Source organism: Brienomyrus brachyistius, chromosome 3 (genome assembly GCF_023856365.1).
Source record: "Brienomyrus brachyistius isolate T26 chromosome 3, BBRACH_0.4, whole genome shotgun sequence".
Classification (NCBI taxonomy): Eukaryota; Metazoa; Chordata; class Actinopteri; order Osteoglossiformes; family Mormyridae; genus Brienomyrus; species Brienomyrus brachyistius.
The window spans coordinates 3511792-3532484 of record NC_064535.1 but is presented as its reverse complement, the minus strand read 5'-3'; the positions used below and the strand labels follow the sequence as shown (position 1 = coordinate 3532484).

General features: G+C 44.5%; 2 protein-coding genes across 2 annotated transcripts; both read right to left on the bottom strand.

Annotated features, from left to right (window-relative positions):
- On the bottom strand, positions 1–9183 carry LOC125739284 (serine/threonine-protein phosphatase 4 regulatory subunit 3-like). Its single transcript, XM_049009219.1, has 16 exons — positions 8705–9183; positions 7873–7928; positions 7421–7519; positions 5642–6265; positions 4458–4535; positions 4232–4348; positions 3863–3979; positions 3469–3600; positions 3289–3385; positions 3077–3118; positions 2826–2984; positions 2567–2736; positions 2342–2481; positions 2007–2155; positions 1673–1782; positions 1–1407 (listed from the first exon to the last, which is right to left on the bottom strand). Exons 1-16 carry the CDS (start codon positions 8844–8846, stop codon positions 1315–1317), a joined length of 2325 nt encoding a protein of 774 aa, XP_048865176.1. The 5' UTR covers positions 8847–9183; the 3' UTR covers positions 1–1314.
- Positions 9184–9417: 234 nt separating this feature from the next.
- On the bottom strand, positions 9418–18019 carry LOC125739283 (polyribonucleotide nucleotidyltransferase 1, mitochondrial). Its single transcript, XM_049009217.1, has 28 exons — positions 17786–18019; positions 17155–17215; positions 16948–17022; positions 16718–16823; positions 16537–16586; positions 16240–16303; positions 16101–16148; positions 15716–15829; positions 15394–15580; positions 15084–15135; positions 14946–15003; positions 14746–14842; positions 14473–14575; positions 14292–14362; positions 13899–13935; positions 13639–13705; positions 13460–13549; positions 13159–13212; positions 12875–12984; positions 12689–12760; positions 12539–12602; positions 12351–12434; positions 12155–12238; positions 11660–11766; positions 11387–11442; positions 10715–10793; positions 10174–10221; positions 9418–9887 (listed from the first exon to the last, which is right to left on the bottom strand). The coding sequence occupies exons 1-28, from the start codon at positions 17977–17979 to the stop codon at positions 9735–9737; spliced, it is 2385 nt and encodes a 794-aa protein (XP_048865174.1). The 5' UTR covers positions 17980–18019; the 3' UTR covers positions 9418–9734.
- Between the last annotated feature and the right edge of the window lie 2674 nt (positions 18020–20693).

The following is a 20693-nucleotide window of genomic DNA, read 5'->3' as shown; positions in this document are numbered from 1 at the left end:
TTTAATGCCAGGATCACGTTTAATTTTTAAACATTTCAAATAACAAATGTATACAAATGGTGTAGAACCGAGATAGTGGTAGTAAATGCACTTGTACAAAATTTTAGGGGGGTGGGGGGGGAGACCTATTTTTCCAAGCCGACCTTATCCTTGAAATGTTTGGTCTGCCCGTGGCGTCTCTCGGTTACGCCGAAATGCTCATTCCCTGCTCGAAAGCTACATCACTGTCCAGAGGAATGTCTACCGCTTGGTGTAGCCTTCGTTTGACAGCCGGCACTAAACTCGACATCCCCCCCCCCCCACAACCACTCCCTAAAAGAGCCACATATGCAATACTGACGGCCTGCACCAAACACATTACTGTGTATCTATCATACGAAGTCAGTTGCCTTTTGGTTAAGCTGGGGCAATCATCCCACACCCAGGACTGCTGGAGCTGAAGGTCACGACCAGCAGCTCAGTCCCTGCTCCTCGTAACATTTTTCCCCTCAACAATTTAGTGGGAGGGGGTGCTTTGAATGGCCTGTGAATCAAGAGCAGTGTGTACAGAATGAAACCATAGAAATCGTCCATTAGGGCAGAAAACGTGCCTTTACTGCAGTTTAATGTTTTGTTAAAACCCGACTTTGCTTACTACATTGAATCAAAATTTTCAATTAAAATAAGTAAACAGTGGTCCCCACCTTTTGTGCTCAGAATGACATGGGCAGGAGTCGCTCTCCTTTCAGATAATTTGAGGAGGCAAAATGATTTAAAAAAAACTGTACAGTACTTTAATAAAATTACGAGTACAGGCTTCCTGGCTGACGGAGTTCCGACACGAGCCCCTGATATTCTTGACATCAGAGAACTCGTTTAAAAGTGTGAGTCCCGCTCTGAGGAACTAAGCTTTTTTTTATCCTGCCTAGCCATCCCACCCCCCCTCTCCCAAGTGTGATCTGTAGGTGTTTACGGTAAGCCAATCATCCATTGCTAAGTCGCTAGTCCTGCTAGCCTGACTGTCCTTCCCATCATTCCTTGCTCCGCATCTAAAAGGGATCAGGATGTAGGGGAGTGCGTCCGTTCCTGCAGGTACGAGTGGAGCGCGCTGCGGTGGGAGTGGAGGGAGGTGGCGTTTAGGGGACATGGGGACTGTTGGCACTCTGACTCCTCTGGTCCTCCTCCAGTGAGGCTACGGGTATGCTGAGTAGGGATGAGGCCGCGGGCGTAATTGGCGGAGGAGACTGAGCGGTATGGGGGGGGGCTCTCAGGCCAGAGGGCTGCAGAACATGGGTGCCATCAGAACTCGCTCCAGAGGGATCACCTTGCTACTCTTTACGATCCAAGACGGGGCCGTTTGCGTGGTGACTCCTCCTCTTCCTCTTCCTCATCGTCATCTGGGTAATCCACCAGGCCGACCAACCCAGCCTGAGGGAGAAATGGAACCTTTACTCCACCTTTGCTGGTATGCAATCCCTTTCCAGGTATGCAATCCCTTTCCAGGTATGCAATCCCTTTCCACCAGGGGGAGCATTTCACAAAGCAAGCTGGCTCAACAGCTTCAGTAACCTCTCTCACTGGCAGCCCTGACTTAACTGTGCAGCCATCCCTAGTTGGAAAAGCGGTTTAAGCTCATTGAGCAGGAACGCCATTTTCCTGGTCTCCAGTCTCTTTCCAAAACCAGAAAGCTCACCTTGGTCACAGCGGTGGCAGGTAATGCAGGGGGCTTTGCAGAGGTGCTGTTGGGACTGGGAGGGCTGGAGGGCGTGGCTGTGGGCTTTCCATTGGTCCCATTGGCTGATCCTACAGGGTGGAAGAAGGGGCAGGTCAGGGTGTGCTCTGGGAGGTCAGGCGGAAAAGCAAGGCTGTGTAAATCCAACACTGAAATGCTGAGGTGACGTCGATCCTCTAACGAGTTTAAGTAGATTTGGACCCGAACAGCCCCATATCCAAAAGCTTTGCCTAGATGGGCTCTGAGGAGGAGCATAAGGAACTGCGCTACAAGTAATGAATTAATGCAACGCCACCTTTTTTCGCTTCCATGTATTTTTCATAGCTCTCAGGAAAGTCTTCCTCGGATTTGCTCTTTTCCACTAAGGTCTCTACTTCCTCATCATCATCTTCATTTAACCATGTTTCTTCATCGTCCTCCATAGGGCGGGAGTCCCGGCGATATCTGTTTTGGAACATGTAGAGGTTATGTTATAACACTAAATACTAAGAAGTTACACTGACACTAAAAACTTTACTCCAGAAACTGACACACAGACAAATAGTTCAAATAGGACACTAACACATTCTAATATCACCCAACCCTCATGTCCAGCCAGACTTTGATGCAATGTACTGAAAGTCCACTAACCGACTGTGTCTCTGAGTCTGCCTGTCCTTCTCTTGTTCATATTTGGTCTTCAGACCCTTGAAAGTCTGGACGTACTCAATTGATTCAAGTGCTTTGTAGAAATTGTCCACAATGTGTGCTGTGAGTGACTTAATATCCTCCTAAGGAAAGGGAACAACCATTAGCATGCAGGTCAAAAGCACACAGAACCTGCCGTCACAGAAATTTTGAAGAGCAGAAACCAACCACTCTGATGAACTCGAACAGCTCGATGATGGCTGAATTTAGAAGGTTGTATCGCGTGCCGTTGTCTAGCAGGGCGTTGATGACTGGCTCAAACAAGTTCCCTCGGATGATGTAGCGGTTGTAAAATTCGTCTTTCAGGCCTATTATCCGTCGCATAAAACGCAGGGCGCCTGTAGAGACAAGGCAGCGTCTGGTCACCTCTGAAGCCATCAGCACAACCAAGCACGATCACAGAAGGGCACGGCGAAGCAGCACTCACACAGCGCCAAGAAGGTGTGTTTGGAGTTCATCAGCACTAGGACCCGGCGCAAGAGGTCTTTGTTCATGATGTAGTTCTTGATGTGGTAGGTATGGTGCTCCACGCAGAACGTCAATAGCTCCAGTATTAGGGCCAGCAGTTGTGCCGTCTGGAAGTTATCTGAGACAAGAGAGATGGCAAAGCACGGTTACCACAGCGCAGATGCTTAGAAGCTACTTAAAACATGAAGGGCAAAAAAAATGTTCACTTACCAGGACAAACCGGATTGATCTTGGTGGATCCCTCCAGTGAATCTGTTAATTTATATTCAAATGACTTCAGGAGGCACAACATGCACACTGCAGCCAAGTTACTGTAGCCAAGTTATCAAGATTATGATTTAGGCTCAAGTGATACTAACCGCTACACACCCAGGATGGGTCAAAATTATCACAGGAAGGGGGGGGGGGGGGGACAGGCTCACCTTTCGCGTTATCTGCTGTGTTTGCCAGGAGAGGGGCAGTGAGAACATGCATGCAGTACTTGTAGAAGAAGCTGAGGAACTCCGTCTTTTCCGTTTTCTGTCCGAAGAAAATGTGAAAAACGAAAGTCAGTCAAGGAAATACAGGAGCCAAGGAAGGTAGACTTTTGGAGCCGCGCTTACATTAGTGGGGGCCAACATGTTCTCTGGGTCGATGAGCGTGCGGAGCAGGCCCATCAGCTGCACGGCGCCGCCCAGTTCTGGGTCCGTGTCACAGATCATCTGCTTGATCACCATGTTTATCAGCAGGACGTCCTGCTGGCCAGCAAGAGTGTCACATGACAAACGCACAACTCGGGCCTTCCGCCTACTGGATAACCTGCAGTGTCATGCGATCGCCAGGTCTCGCAGAGCATCTGGCCGGCCACACGAAACCCCACAACTGTCAGCAGGCATAGTCGCTCGACGCAAGCGTGATATCAAAGCCCAGAAAGCAGAGCATGGCATTGGGATGGAGCCAGGTTTACGGTAAGGAGGGGTGGGGGAGGGGCGCGCTCTCTCGGCTCGCGCCACTTACGTCGTCTGTCTGCTGGGGCTCCTGCATGACAAACTCGCGCACCATGGACGGGCTGAACTCCACCAGGTAGGAGAAGATATCTGTGGCTGCTGCCCTCACCTGCAGGTCATCCATGCCCTGCAACACCCACCGCAGCACTTTCACATTCACTACATCCAACCCTAGAGAACGGATCTGCTCTACAAGTTGTTTTAAAGCAAAGCAAACAAAGATAAATAACGACACAATCATGTTAGTCACTGCTATCGTTGAACTTGGAGATTAAGAGCGGGACACTCATAATAAAAAAATCATTCTCCATTCGGACCTCTGGAAAAGCACGCAGCCGTTAAGTTCTCCCTGTGCAACAGATGATCGCAGACGACTCACCATCACAATTTCGAGTGCAGGAAGGATCCCCAAGTTTGCCAGGGTCTTGAAGAAAGCATCCCTATTCTGAGGTTGCAGTGTTTGCGAAAAAGCACAGAATTCCTTGAAGAAGTTCACCTGCAAACACAGATGTGTAGACAGAGCTGCATTTCTTCTCGGGATTACGTCACTAGATTACTCCATTAACGGAAGAGACCATCTCAGGCGATCATTCTAAATCACTTACGAGCTCCCTTCTTTTCCCATATTCAGTGGCTTCGTCTGTTAACTGTGCAAAGACCTCCGTCAGGAACTTTTCGTCCTCCTGTCATTCAGGTTCAAAGAAATGAGAAACGGCAAACAAAAACTCACTTAAATTCTGGACCTACATCACAACAAACTACATTTAGTTTCACTAACTTATTAATGCACATCCCTATAAATGGTGCTGTTCTCAGTACAGCCACCCATTTAAGCCACCTACATGGCTTATGGCTAAGCCCCCTTCCCAGACTAACACTGAGTCGGGCAGAAAGAACCTAGTGTGCTCCAGGCTGGCAAGCGCACTTACAAGCAGGTAATCATCATCCCCACCCTTTGAAGGCCACTTCAAGGCAACCAGCTACGTGGAAGCTTCAAACGAGCCACCAACCAGGGCGACAGGCACCTGAGCATTTTAAAATTGTCAGTGTTTTCCACAGATTGGAAAATATTTATTTAGGCCGAGACCGCAGCCCCCGAGTCCGAAGAAAAGCGGCTGCCACAATCTGTAACGCTCAATCAGTACCTACTGAGCAGATAAATGCTTGCTTTGTTCGCTATCAGGTTAACAGCCAGCATTATCAGCAACGCGACCCTCACACGTCTTATGTAAAGGCGAAGCATTTCGAAGAGCAGCGTTGTCAAATGCTGAAAATTAAATGACAGAGAACACACAGGGGGAGGGGGATTTCACTGGAAAATATGAACGAACCTAAGCCCACCCTTGTGAAAATCAGATGGTATATAAATAGTGTGTGTGCGTGTGTGTAGATGAAAGGACTCAGACAGAGAACACCCACCATCCACTTTACCATTGACACATTCCATGAGTCAGAATTCCCCGTAAAATAGTAAGTCATCCTCCTCAAAACAAGAAGTATGACATTACTGACAAAACACTTGTTTGAATAATGATGGGGGAATGCTGGAGAATAAAATAGCAGACATTTTCACTGCTTTATAATACCTCCCCACACATGCTTAAGGACCAGGCAGGCAGACAGACTTCACTCAACAGAAAGGTCTTCTTTAGAGCCACTGCTGGTGACACTGAAGAAGTCAGTTACAGGGAAATGAACGGACCTGGTACCTGAGATCACTCATTTGTACACACACTTTTAAATACTGGAGAACTCGTATCACATGCCTTTCTCTTGGTCATGGACTCACCTGCAGCATGCTGACAATCTCCACTTTGTTAAAAAAGATGAAAGAGGTGAGTGTAGAGAGGAAGTTCTCCTCGAAAACGGATGGGGTGGGCAGGATGATGTCCTGGATGTACTGGACCCGGTAAGTCTGATGGATCTTCTGCCGCAGCTCAGAGTCCGTGATGGGGATCACTTCCTTGAACTTGGCAGTCTTGGTGAGGAACTCTCTGTGCCTCTTGGGCTGCACCAGCGCTGGGTCATACTCCAGGCATCCCACCACATCCATGATGCAGTCGTCAGAGAACATGACCTCGAAGAGGGCCGCCTTGTTGAGGAAGAGCACCCCACGCACGATCTCATACAAGTGGTGCAGGCCCTCCCGGTTGTCCAGGTCCTCGCACACCTGGAAGAGCTGCAGCAGCTTCTTAATGTAGCCCTCGCTCATGAGTGCCAGGGCTAGCTTCTCACGCCGGATGGGCGAGGACAGCACAGAGGTCACCAGGTCGGCGATCTCTTCTAGCTTGGCCAGCTCGCAGGGAGGCAGGTCCACCAGATGGCTGGTTTCAGGCATCTCCTCAAATCGCTCCTCCTCCGACTCGTCGATGGGGTCTTGGGTGATTTCCAGTGCCGGATCCTTCCCTTGCACCTGAGTTGGACAAAAATATGCCAAAATGCAGTTAGCATGCCTTGTTTCAAAAATAGTTACACAAAATATAGTCAGTGACAGCATAAACTTCTAAACAAGAGTACCATACCTACCTTGCAATAGCTAGGATTCTCTAAGAAAATAAAGCAATTACTTGCTTACCGAAAACCGAGAACAAAATTAATCCAGAGTGCCTGAGATCCCTCACAGTCACTTAAAAAAGGCTGGATGCCTCCCCAAGCATTACCAATACAATAAGCAATGTCTACAGCCCCCACATAGCTTGACTAGTGTCAACATCAACATAAAACAGGACTAAGGAAAAGTTTTAAACCAAGGTATTCCAGGCCCTCCCAGGTCCAGCAGCACATGCAATTTTCTAATACATGAAGGTGCGCACACAGAAAGCTCACAGCAAAAAGGCCCCCCGCACATCACTGCATCACATACAGAACATTATCAGTGGCACAGAAATAAAGTAAAAATTAAGACCCAGTGGAATTCAAGGTACAAAAAGGCTAAACACAAAAGTATCACATACTTGTTTTAATGCTTTATACCAATAATATACTAGTACATTTACATTAAACCTAGTCCGTCACTATGAGATAAACTTCTACACATTATCTGCTACATAAAAAATTACTTTTCCCTGTAATTAACATAAGGAAACCCAAATATAACGCACAATGCTTGAAAAAAGGACCAATCATACAATCTAAAGACAGATTGCCAAAAAACATCAACAGCAGATTTTTTTATTCGTTGTCAGGCACGTTTCTATAGCAGCTGGGCATGCAAAACACACAGGATAATTACTTCCTTATAGTAAACAGGTTTTTACACCAGGAATAACAGTTCAAAGGAAGGTGACGTGGGCAAATTTCACTTCATTACACAGTCACAAGTCCTGACAACCACTATAAGTCACTGTACAACACTAAAACTTACTCTATATTGAATAAATGATGCCCGAAAATAGTATCTGGAAACCATAAATGTATCGCTTAAGTGATTAAACAAAATTTTCAACAACCTAACAAACTAAAAAATTTGTTTGACCAAGTTTAAAAACTTCTGTCACATTGGTGATGCATTTATTTATGATTAATCGGCCACGCCACAAACAGCACTCTCAATAAACTTGACATTTACCTGGCAAATCTTTTCCCAGATTTCATCGCAGCCGGCTTTTTCCTGGAAGCTCAGAGCTAGGTCATAGTTCTCTGCTTCAGACCAAACAATCAACGTGTCCTTTTGAAGGTAAACACATAAATTAGTGTAATCATTATTAAACCATTTAGTCCCAACTGAACAGAAAACCAGGAAATATTTCAATTGCTGCTCTACAGCATCTTCAGAAAACTATCGGTGTCTCCTCATCAGAACTGAAGTCAAATTAATAATGTTATATTGCCAACATTTTTTACCAAAACATGCAGTGAGGAGGAATTTCTCTTTGAAAAATATTACGTACACAACGTGCTACACCGAGGAAAGGGGCCATAAAGCACATTGTAAAAGTGCAAACCTTATGGCTAAAACAACATTATTAAACGACTAACAGACCATTATTAAAAAAAACATCGCTACAACAAAACACTTACTTGCTGTTTCTGATATGCCGTGTTTGGGCTGATTTTTGACTCCAACAACAGAGAACCTGGAATACAATAAGATATTTCTTGCATATCAAAAAAAAGTTCACCTTTAATAAAGACTAACTCTTGATCACTGGTTACTGCTGAATATGTAACCAGTAAGAAAATTGAATATTAATCACGATTCCAATACAAAATTAGGCAGCATTTGATGCCAACCTAGACGTTTAGGCAACGATGAAGTACTTTTTGTTGAAGACTACAATTTAAAATATGAATTGAACAGTCTGCCAACTTTATTGTGAACAAGATGGCTGTTACCAGTAACTGTGAGCCAGCCGGAGAGAAACAGCACAGAGGTGTGTTTAACTCACGGTTTCCCCCAAAAAGCGTCAGAAATACTGTAATAGCAGCCGACCGTGGCGAGAAGCGCGGAAACCGGCCGCTTTTCAAGTTTCCTGCCCAAATAAGTTGGTTTAGTAACAAATGAGGCTACGAAGCGGCTCCTCTGCACGCGAAATTCAGCTACTGTAATGGACAGCAATTACACCCGGCGGGTTGGAGGGGTCATTTTAACAGCCCGAGATGCACAACAGAGAAGAGGGGGAAAAAAAGCAAAAATTAAACTGTAGAACACGGACAAATCGGCGTTTTGTTGCACCTCACACGGTGGCTCTGAGTAGAACCCGCGGCCTAAACGCGACACCGCAACCGAACTAGCCGAGTGGTACCGGGCAAACAGCATTCAGGATCGAGGGAGGTTATTTTATTTTATTTAAAAAAAAGGCAAGTATGAGAAAGGAAAGCAAGGGGAGAGGAGGGAAAGGCTTTCACGTACCATCAGATTCCGCTCGCACCAGGAGCGATATTCCCTTCAGCCGCTCGACAAAGGTGGACGAGACGTGCCCGGTGCCCCTATCGTCCCACTGCCGGTCTTCATTCAGCGTGTACACCTTCACACGCCGCCGAGTGTCCGACATGCTTTCCCCTGCTCAAATGCCCTATCTTAAAATAAACTTAAATTTCTTAACCCCGAGCTTTAAACTTTGTTTCTACCCGCATGTTCCAAACGGACCGCGATTCCCTAGTTTCATTCGCGCGAAATAATTCACACCGAGATGCAGGACATGCTACAAACCTTTAAAAATAGATAAAACTTTTTACGCGATCTATGGATCTAGAAGGAGAAAATAAAATGAAAATCAACGGAATAGACACAAAAACAATGTGTATCTCTACTGCTTCTCTTTACAAACCACTAACCGCCATCTTGTAATCCGATCTTGGAGCTTTTCTTTTCCTACGTCAATCAGAGCGGGTCCGCCGCGGGGTTTCGTTTAAGGGGCTACGGAAGCCCGAAGTCGCGTTTGCCGAATCGCGTCGGAACCCGGATACGAGACCGACTGCAAGCAGCACTAATCCTCCCAGTTACTATTGAATTTAGGTTCATTTACTGACGTGAATGGGACTCGCGCATTAAAGTAAGGATTTAAACAAAATTTCAGACTGACGTTATTTATGAGATTACGATGAAATACCCAGTCAGGAGAATTCATTTAAAAAAATCGTTTATAGCAATTTATAACATTTAATTCTCAAAATGCAAAAAAAAGAACATTCAAATCAAGGAGTAAAATATGTAAAGTAAAATAAAAATATTTTACACAGGTGTTATACTACAGTCAGTCAAGTGGTTTTTTTTGTTACTCTGAAAAATCAGTTCTTCCATTTGTCCAGCTCTACACAAGTTTCTAAACTATAGAAAAAAACGTTCTTTTCACCTTTTCGTTGATGTTAAACCACACAGGGAAAAACAACACGTGGATAGTGAATATATGATATTCACAGACAGAACAACAAGCAAAGGTTCAAGGGTCATCTATGGTATGGCTATTGCTTGTTGCCATGGAAATGCTGTGTTTATCACTCAAACTCCTGACGACCGTTGCAGCAGGAGCCTGGAGTACTTTCCGTGACAGTCGCATCCTTCCATCTGTTGGGTCGCGTCCAAAATACTTAACCTGCACACAAAAAAATTAGTTTAAAATATTTAATTCTTGCCATGGAATTGTGTTAAATCCCGGGACACTGTGTGCTATGTTTTACATTTTAAGATGATATTCCAACAGAGTGTTCACACAAAAAGTTTGCAAGCCACAAACACACTTGAAGGGCCACCAATGGCATGACATGCAGAATAATGTCATTTGAAAGGGTCACAATGCTAATTCTCTCCTTCCTGAAATTGCATTACACACACTTAATGTGAGACGTCTTCACAGCAGGGATTATTATAGCACTGTGTACCTGAATCTGCTGTCCCACCTCCATGCCAAGAGCACTAGGATGTTTAATCTAGAAGAAGAAAAAAATTACCCATCAGTCATAACAACTGCCTCATAATATTTAGACGATAACAGGCTAACCTTGACAAACTGAATGCATCACTTAAAAACAAATGGACTTTAACTACTACATCAATAAAAAAAAGTTCTTTGACAAGTTTAAATGGCAATGCAGTTTCTGCTTGGCTGCCATGCTGTTCCTGTTGCCAAGATGCTCAACATAAACAATCTGGTTTGAATTTCTATGAATGGCACAGCTCCTTCCTGTACCTGGCAGTGCCTCTTTACCCTGTACCTGGCAGTGCCTCTTTACCCTGTACCTGGCAGTGCCTCTTTACCCTGTACCTGGCAGTGCCTCTTTACCCTGTACCTGGCAGTGCCTCTTTACCCTGTACCTGGCAGTGCCTCTTTATCATTTCCCTAATAGTGAGGGTAAAGACATTCCTCCAACCACTTCATGGAAACCAGGGACAATTCCTGTGCAGGTGTAGTGAGACTCTCACCCTCTTGTGGTCTAGCTGGGAGTTATGGAGCAAAACAGCAGTCATGTTTGGGTACAGCTTAACCATGACCCCAATGTCCCTGCAGAGAGAGTGTGGTCAGTCAACACTACACCATGGTCAACATCTTGCTTCAACACAGGGCCTAATGAACCAGTTACAAAAAGGGAAACCTGGTGCATACTAAGGGACCTGCCCCAAAACCTATGCATTGTAATATCTTAATAATAATAATCAATAATGCTCTTCTGAAGATAAAGGATAAAAAGTCTTATGAATGAAGCCTTAGTGTTCCAGCTCATGGTCGTGAGGTTGCTGTACTGCTGAGTGCTGTGATTGGTGGTCATCTGAGAAAAGTAGCCTATGAGAGAGAAGTAGTGTAGAGAAATCGCTTCCACTGTTTAGAAAGCCACCAGCTGGCTTTGGTGTAATTTATTAAGATGTGAAATGATATATCTTGGCTGACTGTTTTATGCACAGAAATGAGAGAAATTCTGCCACGTCTTAGGCACCGGATAGCCTTAAATATAAACAAGAAAACAAATATTTCCAAATGAGATTACTCAGAAACAGATTTTACTTATGCTAATATGTATAGGCTTATGATGGATGAGTCTTCAGCACCATATCCCTGAAGGGCAGATGAGTAACAACAGCATGACAGCAGGCGTGTACCTTATTTCTGTGATGGTTGCTGTATAAATGGCACCAAATTCCAGCTGCTGTTCTTGCTGTGAAAATGAGGCATTATTACTGTATGCGGCAAAAGTTCATGTCAAATATACACATGATGAATAAAGCAACAGATTACGCCCATTTATTTATACGAATGGAAAACATAATTAAACAGTTACCAGTGAGAAGGTTTACTTACACCACAGACCGGCTACAGCCACACTAATGATGCACGTCTGATATGAAGCGATTCTTAAGTCTTGGTTCACTCACGTCATCCTTGCAGATTTCCGTGATGAACTCCTGGGCCTCACTCATGGCACCGGGAGTCGGGGCGAAGACAGAGAAGGTCTCCTCGTCCACCTGGCTAATCGTCACACCTGCAGAGAGTCGGGTGAAGACGGTGGTCAGTTTTGCCTCTGCTGGGGGATGGTCACTTAGGTTCAGCAGTACCAAGACATTAAAAAACACTGAAAGGGCCCCCGACACGAGAACAAAAATATCAATTGCATTTTACCTTTTATTTAGTTAGCAGATGCTTTTACTCAAAGTGAGCGATTGGGAGTTAAGGGCTTTGCTCAAGAGGCAACCGTGAAATCACTCTGGGATTTGAACCGGTGACCTTCTGATCGTTGGCAAAGTGCTGTAATCCACTGAATCACCCCCCCCCCCCCCCTCCACCCCAGGCCAAGGAAACCGGTAACAATCTAGGGTAGTGAGTAAGAAGCAGGAAATGCGATGACACTGTAAACCAAAAGTCGGACTCGCCCGTTTCTGCTTGAAGTCTGCGCAGGTTGTATCCTCCCGGGCCAACAAAGCGTGCCCGGCGGGAGATGGGCACACGGACCGTCTCTGATGCCATTTGGTCGGGGGGGGGACAAGAATGAAAAACGGGAAATTCAGGAAACATCAAACAATTTTCCTAACTTATTGGGATCAGGCATGGTAGTCGTTATAGCCGTACCAACTACGGGCCCGTTGTCCTTGTGGCTCGCTCTCGGTTTAGCGATGGTCTTGTGCATGATAGTCAATATCTCCCTCTTAGCCACTGACAAAAGAAGAAAATAAACTTGATGAGGGTCTGCTGTGTTTCCCCATTTTATCAAATTGTGGGGATGCTGTACCGAGGAGTCTGAACACACGTAAGGGTACCTGTGGCTTGCTGAATAGCCTCCATGACGATTTTCAGGGGCAAGCCAGGGATTTTTACATCGGCCTGCGAAGATGCAAGGAGCATTAAGGAGAGTAACATAAATAAAACAAAAACTGAATAAAGCAAAAATCCAGTAAGGATATGACAACCTGTAAGGCAGTAATGCCCTTGTTTGTACCAGCCATTTTGAAATCCATATCTCCATTGTAATCTTCAATTCCCTGCCAAGACGGGACCGAACAGAAGAAGCTGATTTAAATGCAAAACATATCTAATTTAATCAACATGACAGTTACGAGTAATTTCAGAAATTCATTAGGGACTGAATCTGTTACCAGAATATCAGTCAGAAGTCTGTAGTCCTGAATTTCAGTCGGCTTCTCGAGGTTGGCCTTGCTGATGAGGCCAACAGCGACCCCAGCAACGGGCGCTGAAATGGGCACACCTGCGACAGAGAGCCAATCGGGCTTAATTATAGCCCCCAAAAAAGCAACATCCCTGCAACATCACAAATGGAGGCAACCCACGATAATCATGCTGTCCAACGGCCCATGTTTTGCACAGGTTCCCACCTAACCCTTCATCCCTTGGAAGATAAACAATGACCCAACACAGGTACCTGCATCCATCAGAGCCAAGCTCCCCCCACACACCGAGGCCATAGACGAGGATCCTAGGAGAAAAGGCAAACGCGTGTTTATATCTGAGGGGGGCGGTTCTCAAGATTGTTGAATCCGTCCAATGACTGCCCCGTTTCACCAGATGGGAAACAAATATCCAATGGAAAGTGGTTTAAACCGATCAAAGACTGGCAATGCATATTAATCCCGACCATCCACCGTCATTCTCTGGCTTTCCAATAAGGAATAAAAAAATAATCTTAATTATACCGTAAGGAAAATGACAGACGCCAAACTAACCATTAGACTCCAACACCTCTGATGTCACCCTTACGGTGAAAGGAAAATCTTTGGGGATGACTGGCTTCAGGGCCTTTTCTGCCAAGGCGCCTGCAGTGGAGAGAATAATGATACGCTGCAATCGCAGTAAACAAGAGGCCAGAGGGCTGTCTGGTCCACAAGCGCTGAGCCCAGCTCACCATGGCCAAGCTCCCTCCGGTTCATTCCGCCCATCTTTCCAATCTCATTTGTAGCATAGGGTGGGAACTGGGAGAAAATATACAGGGGAAGGTTTCAGCGTTAACACATAAAACAGAAAATGTAATGTTGCTATTTTCAGAACCGGGGATATTCTGTCCGTGGCTTCTTCTGGAAATATAACGCACACGTTATCTGTGTGAGTGTGCAGTGCCGCGTTACCTGAACTAAAAGTAATGCAGATGTTTAGAGTCTTGCCTACCTCATAGTGTAGCATGAAATTTTTCTCTTTCACTCCACTGTATCAGGCAAAAAAAACAAAAAAAGTCAGACATATTAAATACATTTATATATTCATTATAGAAGCTGGTATTATCAGTGCTGGGGGAAGTTACTCACCGAAGTAATCCACTAAAGATAGACGTGAAAAAAGTTCAGGTCCAGAAAGTACAAATCCAGGCCAAGGTTTTGTTTTAACCAACCATTTCAGTCTCTGTGACTGTGACTCTTTATACTCAACTGGATGGATGAAACAAAACCTCGGCCTGGATTTATACTTTCTGGACCTGAACTTTCAAACGCTGTCTTTGATTACTTTTGGTAGTAACTTCCCCACACTGGGTACAATTTTATACATGTTATATCAGAAGCGTACTTTAAAGCCATGGTGATCAGGTCAGTTTTGATGCTTGATTCTAGAGAGTCAAATGTCACAGTACAAAGAACCTACAGAAGAAATAACAAATAAAAAAAATTAACCTACCAGTGGTCCATTAAAAAACACAACATTACAATAAAAGTTAATCGCAAAAACATAGCAGCTGTGGAGGCCCTACCTGTGTCTGTCCTCGCTGAAACAGTGCTGATCCATGAAGGGGCTTGAAAATGTCCACCTCACACGTAATGTCCCTCAGAGCAGTCAGCTCTCTCCCATCACACCTGCGTGAACATAAGTGCATGTCTCGTCTCCACCGAAACATCACCACGCAAAAGCTCCGACAGCCCCTGAGGAATAGAAGCTCCTCGGCCTACACATTCTCCCGGAGACACTCACCACAGCACGAAGGCTGAAAACACACATCTACATAAAACCAGGAGTCAGGGCCTACCTTTTGTATTCATTGAGGACTAAATTGCGAAATATCTCCTTAGAAACCGTATTGAAAGCTTCGATTACATCATAAGGCTCTGCGTTGGGATATTTTTCTGGGGGGAAACAAGTATAGGAAAGGTTAAGTTCAAACAGTGTCACAAAAGAAGAAAGAGACCTGAATAATATTCAAAGCATGAATATTGGTAAGGAAAATACCTTTCAGCTGTTCCTCTGCTTCTAAACGTACTTTGTTAATGGCTTCATCCCTGGAAATCTAGTGATTAAACAGGGTTACGGTTAATATTACTAATAGGAGTATAGTATAGTATAGAAAGTACCGCAAACAATACTTACTTTGTCATGGGAATAATCTGTGAAAACTGCATAGATCCTATCCGAGGCGAACCTAAGAGGAGAGGAGAACAGGGCACCTTTATATAAAATGTATAGAAATGAACTGAATACCCAAAATAGTAAGAATTCTCATTCTGTATTTGTGTAAAGCACTTCTGCTCTGGTAAATGTAGGTTCACAGTTTACAGTTATGCACAGAAAGGTCACATGGTTTCCCTGTCAGCTTATGAAATGAACAACATGGTGAACCTGGGCAGGGCAGGAGAATGAGCACAGGCAGCCTCACAGGAGGAGATGCCCGGGTACTTACTGTCGAGTGGTCTCCACCATGTCTGGGACAGGAGTGAATATCTTGGAGGGCGTGCGCTTGGTGACTTTCAGCTCACGTACGAGCTGCTGGATGGCCAGTATGATCTGCTGTGCATGCTTCACTCCCAGTTTGATGGCGTGGCAGAAGTCCTGCTGTAGCACATTCTCTGCTGCCGCCTCCATCATCACTAGTACAAAAGTGGGTGGGGCAGTAGATATAGTCATAGGCCAATCACAACGCATTGACTGGCAGAAAGCATTCTGATTGGTGGACTAAACAAACAAAGCAACCGGGGGAGGGATGATCTCACAGGTAGACTCACCTACTTGACTATGGGGTGCACTGGCCACCACCAGGTTTAGCAAGCTGGAGGCCATCTCCTTACGGGTGGGGTTCACCACAAACTCCCCATCCACTAGGCCCATGCGCACCGCACCTGCACCACAGGGTCAACGAAAAACAGACACAAAGCCTGCAGGGTGAACTGGCTGAGGCAGAGGTGGAAAGCTCATGTCCAGAAAGTAAAAATGCGAACCAAGATTTTGTTTCATCCAACCAGCCGAATCCTCTGCGATTGTGACTCTTTATACTCAACTGGCTGGTTGAAACAAAATCTTAGTCTGGATTTTTACTTTCTGGGCCTGAGCTAACCACCTCTATTCACAAGCTCCAGGACTGGGATGGTGGATAGAGACAGAGTTACTCACCAATGGGCCCATTCCAGGGGATGTCAGAGACTGCAAGAGCAGCTGATGCTGCGGGAAAGTAGTGAGAGTCAGTGGCATGCATGGACACACTGGTCTTTTAAAGAACGTTCGAGCAGCTCTGTTCATCAGACGCTCTCACCTCCATTAATGGCGAGGACATCTGGGTTATTCACCCCATCCACAGCTAACAGGTTGCATAGAACCTTTCGCATAGAATATGGGAAGAAAAGGAACCCGTCAAATCACACCTGACCAAACATGTCGCATCATTATATTGCCCAAACGAAAGATAGATAGATAGATAATTTATCTATCAATCAATCAATCAATCAATCGCTTTTCCTGGACAGGGTCAGGGGCTGCTACCCCAGGCACAAGGCATGATGAGATGTCATTCCATTTCACAGAAACTGTGGCGCCAATCAATTAAACCCACCTGTGTGTCATAAAAATATCCAGCAGGAAATAGGGGCCGGATGGATCGATCTGGGGGTGGTGGGGGGAGACGAAGGGGTGGTTTTTTTCAGTAGCGCCTAAAATCAGCAATCGATATTCTCCACAATGATAATAATTGTGCATTAACAGATTATTTTAAAAATAAGCATGAGATGACCCACCAATCAGCCTGCTGGTAAGGATCTCAGAATCGGATGTGCCCATTTCTCTGCGCAGGTAGTTTGTGGGGATCCTTCCTGCGGCTGCTGCTTTCTGCCTGTAGTCCACCTGTCAATCGGCATGACACAACACACCTCTGCTGTACAGCCGCGGCTACTGATCACAGCACAGACTCACTTTGAGCTGGCCAACTCCTGCAGGAAGAAAAGGAACGGCTGGAGACAGCACTTACGACTAGCGGCATAAACTGTAACGAGGTGGGCTTGGATTTGCTGACGGCCGTCACCATCACGGAGGTACTGCCAAGCTAGAAGTACAAAAAAAAGGGGCTAAGGTAGACAGTTAATAGCAATCTCCCCAGATCACGTTTGGATTTATCATCAGTACTTCTGGAAGAGTGCATAAAGTTATTAGTGGTAAATTTAAAGAAACACTCTACCTGAACAACTGCAGCTCCATCAGCAAACCTGGCCAGTCTGCCAGTCGAGATTTCAAGTTTTCTTCAAGACAAGGAGGAAAATGTCAGAAGCAATCGCAGCTGGAATGTCTTGAGTGATAAATAGGGACAACTTTACCTAAACCACGCACGAATCATGCGAAGGTTAAACAATCTATTACCTTAAGTCATTTATAAATGTATGGAACAGTAAATCATACAGCAGTAGGCCGCAGTTCCACAATACCATCAAATAAAAATAATTGGGAAAGACCCTGCTAAAGCCACACTCTGCACACTGTGTACAAAACGGGCATTTGGCGGGAAATCAACACATAGAATTTAAGCAATCGCAACACTCATGTTGTTATTAGGTTATTTTTTTTTATCAAAGATGATCGTGTTGTTCCACCATCTGTGTATATGGGAAAGCATACGAAAAAATTCATTTTTTTAAATCCATTTAGATGCTTTAGTGTCGTGACAGCTCGTTCAGTTAGTGCGCGCTAAAATAGGAACCTCGTCTAAGAAACCTAAGAAAAAATCATATGCATAAATGGAAAATCCTGGCGTTGTATCAACCCAGATGATTTCGAACCCACCGCTATTTCTCTGACAACAGAAGAGGGCTCACCTTTCCCCCAAGTCCACATCTACTTTTTTAACTTTGCTGTGTTTATTCCAAGCACTACATGACCGTAGATGTAACTTTGTTATCGTCGACCCAACACCTACAGCGTTTCTCAGTTTAAAACTAACATTTTGCATTCTTGGGGGATGAAAAAGCAGTCTAATCTTTCCGATGCCGCATAACCTACAGGCTGCCATCTCTGTTCCCCACGTGTGCGGAAGTACGTTTCTCAAGTGCGCCTTCTGATTGGATACTCGCCGTGCATCGGTGAAACAGGATGGTTGCATCCGCGTCCAGCTTTATTTAGAGTTCCAATATTGCAACACATTTGATCTTTGTAATATGGTCAATATTCGTTATAAACGTATTATGATGTTTTGGTGAGGACAGCGGTGTAAAAAATAGAGACAAAAATGTGAAACCTGATAATTTACAAAAATCTGCTTAACGTCGTGGTTATATTTTACTTTATGTTTTTTGAGTTCGAGGTTCTATCCACTTAGTTCAGATTTACACCTTAGTAAGCTCGACTTTTTGTTTTGCGAAGCTAAACGTTCGTTTACACATAAAATGTCATTCAATTGCGCTAGGCATCAGTTTCTAATTTATAATAATATTACGCTAAGAAGAACATGGAAGTTAGAGGTTGAATGACGCTTCGCGAGTCTGTTACTCCGAAGGCCACAAAGGCGATCTGGAAGCTGTTCCCATTTCAGCGCGTCCCCATCGCTGTCCAGTTTTTCTTCCCCCAGAAATTCCAACTTTCAAACCTTTCGTTTTCTTTTGAACTGTTTCTGCAAGGGATATATTAGTTAATCCTTTTCTATTCCAGACAAACTCGTAGATATGGCCAAGCACTGTTAACAGTATAGTTTTTGGTTTAAAACGATACCTTTTCATAATTTTATGAGTGCTCTAAACATTAGTTAGCATATTTAAACGGTTGTAGTGCGCATAACAGTTTGATTTCACTATTATAGTAAGAGGTAATTCTCCATATTTTTAATTGTAGTGTTTATGTATAATTATATATAAATTATAACTACATCAAAAAGGGAACACTTGAATGGTTTCACACCTGATTGTGCGAAAAATACTACTTCGTGCTATATTATCCTTATTAATATTTCAGATGTTTTTTGCACTTATTATGAATGAGAATGCTGGAATACCGCGCTTCATGTAACATAAAATTGATCTTAAAATGAAAATAGTTCATTCTGTTGGTTAGATTTTGCCCAACGCAGGTTGTGTTCTTTATAATATGAACACAAGGGGGTGCCCTGTCTTAAAATTTCACTTGACGTTTAAGCGTGATGTGTTGAATAGTAGAGATTGTTTTTTTCTTATAAGGATAATGGATTTTTGAAGAGTTAGCTTTTTATAATTTTAGACCCATTGCATTACTTTTTCTTTAGAAATTACTTTTTTTGCAATTTCATGTTAATCCCAGGGGTGGCATGGTGCAGTGGTTAGCACTGTTGCCTCACACCTCTGGGACCCGGGTTCGAGTCTCCACCTGGGTTACATGTGTGTGGAGTTTGCATGTTCTCCCCATGTCGTCGTGGGGTTTCCTCCAGGTACTTTGGTTTCCCCCCACAGTCCAAAAACATGCTGAGGCTAATTGGAGTTGCTTTTCCCGTAGGTGTGCATGTGTGAGTGAATGGTGTGTGAGTGTGCCCTGCGATGGGCTGGCCCTCCATCCTGGGTTGTTCCCTGCCTCGTGCCCATTGCTTCCGGGATAGGCTCCGGACCCATCGCCCCCCCCCGACCTAGTAGGATAAGAGGTTTGGAAAACGGATGGATGTTAATCCCAACCATTCTTGCAGTCCTTATACACATCATTAATTTCCATGACGAGTGGTATTCCTATATAGGTAAATCCAGAGCTGGTGTGTATTCCACAAAGCCAGACTTTTTTCATTAGCCAGACAACTTAAGCCAAATGTAAGGATTGTCCAACTGGAATGTCATTCACCTTTCATTCTATTGGGCAATTTTCAAAATTGGCTTAAGTTATCCAACTAATCAGGAAATCCTGCTTTGTGGAGTACCTCTGGTGTGTTCTTAAGGTAACTAGGCTATATAATGAATATGAATAATAGCTCACATAGCCAAAAAAATCTTATGACCTATCTTATGATGATTATCTTATGGAGCTCTCCGGAAGCAGGTTTTATGATTTCACGAAGCAGCATCCCCTGAGGTCAGTCCCAGGAAGCTTACTGATGCCTTCGTTGGCAGCCCACTGCATTATTGATGTGGTTTTTCACTGAGAATCTCTGCCGGTGCCGCACAATGCATGGTCCCAGGTCAGGTAAAGCATGAGATGCTGCTAGACACACACACACACACGCACATGTAGGGGATACCTATCCTTATGGGGCCCGCTCATTCACTTCTATGGGAAAAATGCTAACACTAACTATGACAACCTTAACCCCACCCTGCCCTAACCATACCCACAAGTAACCAAGCAAAATGCAAGAGTTTTTGGCATTTTTAACTTTTTCATAGCAGTCACCGATTTTTATAAAAAAGAGTTTTCCCTTATGGGGACCAGGAAATCAGTCCTCATAAGGGAAAAAAACACATATTTATCACGTTATGGGGACATTGTGTCCCCATAAGGATAGGTATACCCGCTCGCACACACACACACACACACACACACACACACACCACATTTCCCATATCATCCTCATGAGGGACTCTGCTTTGCACATTGTGAGACTGATCGGCTGGCTTTGGGCTTCCTCTCTGCAGATCTGTACCTTTCTTGATGTGAGTGAAAAGGTGACAGGCCAACAGTTATCCTTCAGAAAACTGAATGGGGGGTGGGGGCTTGACTTATCTGTTTATTTGGGGTTTTGTCATTGTGCAGTGGGCAGAAGCGAAGGCTCTATAGGCC

Coding starts and splice junctions, on each gene's coding strand:
- LOC125739283 (XM_049009217.1), bottom strand. CDS start 17,979: ATGGCAGCCTGTAGGTTATGCGGCATCGGAAAGATTAGACTGCTTTTT. Junction 14,576..14,745: donor GTCCTCAATGAATACAAAAG/GTAGGCCCTGAC, acceptor ATGTTCACGCAG/GTGTGATGGGAGAGAGCTGA. Junction 11,767..12,154: donor CAGACTTCAAGCAGAAACGG/GCGAGTCCGACT, acceptor GACTCTCTGCAG/GTGTGACGATTAGCCAGGTG.
- LOC125739284 (XM_049009219.1), bottom strand. CDS start 8,846: ATGTCGGACACTCGGCGGCGTGTGAAGGTGTACACGCTGAATGAAGAC. Junction 4,536..5,641: donor AGATTGTCAGCATGCTGCAG/GTGAGTCCATGA, acceptor CCTGAATGACAG/GAGGACGAAAAGTTCCTGAC. Junction 3,386..3,468: donor ACATGTTGGCCCCCACTAAT/GTAAGCGCGGCT, acceptor TTCTTCGGACAG/AAAACGGAAAAGACGGAGTT.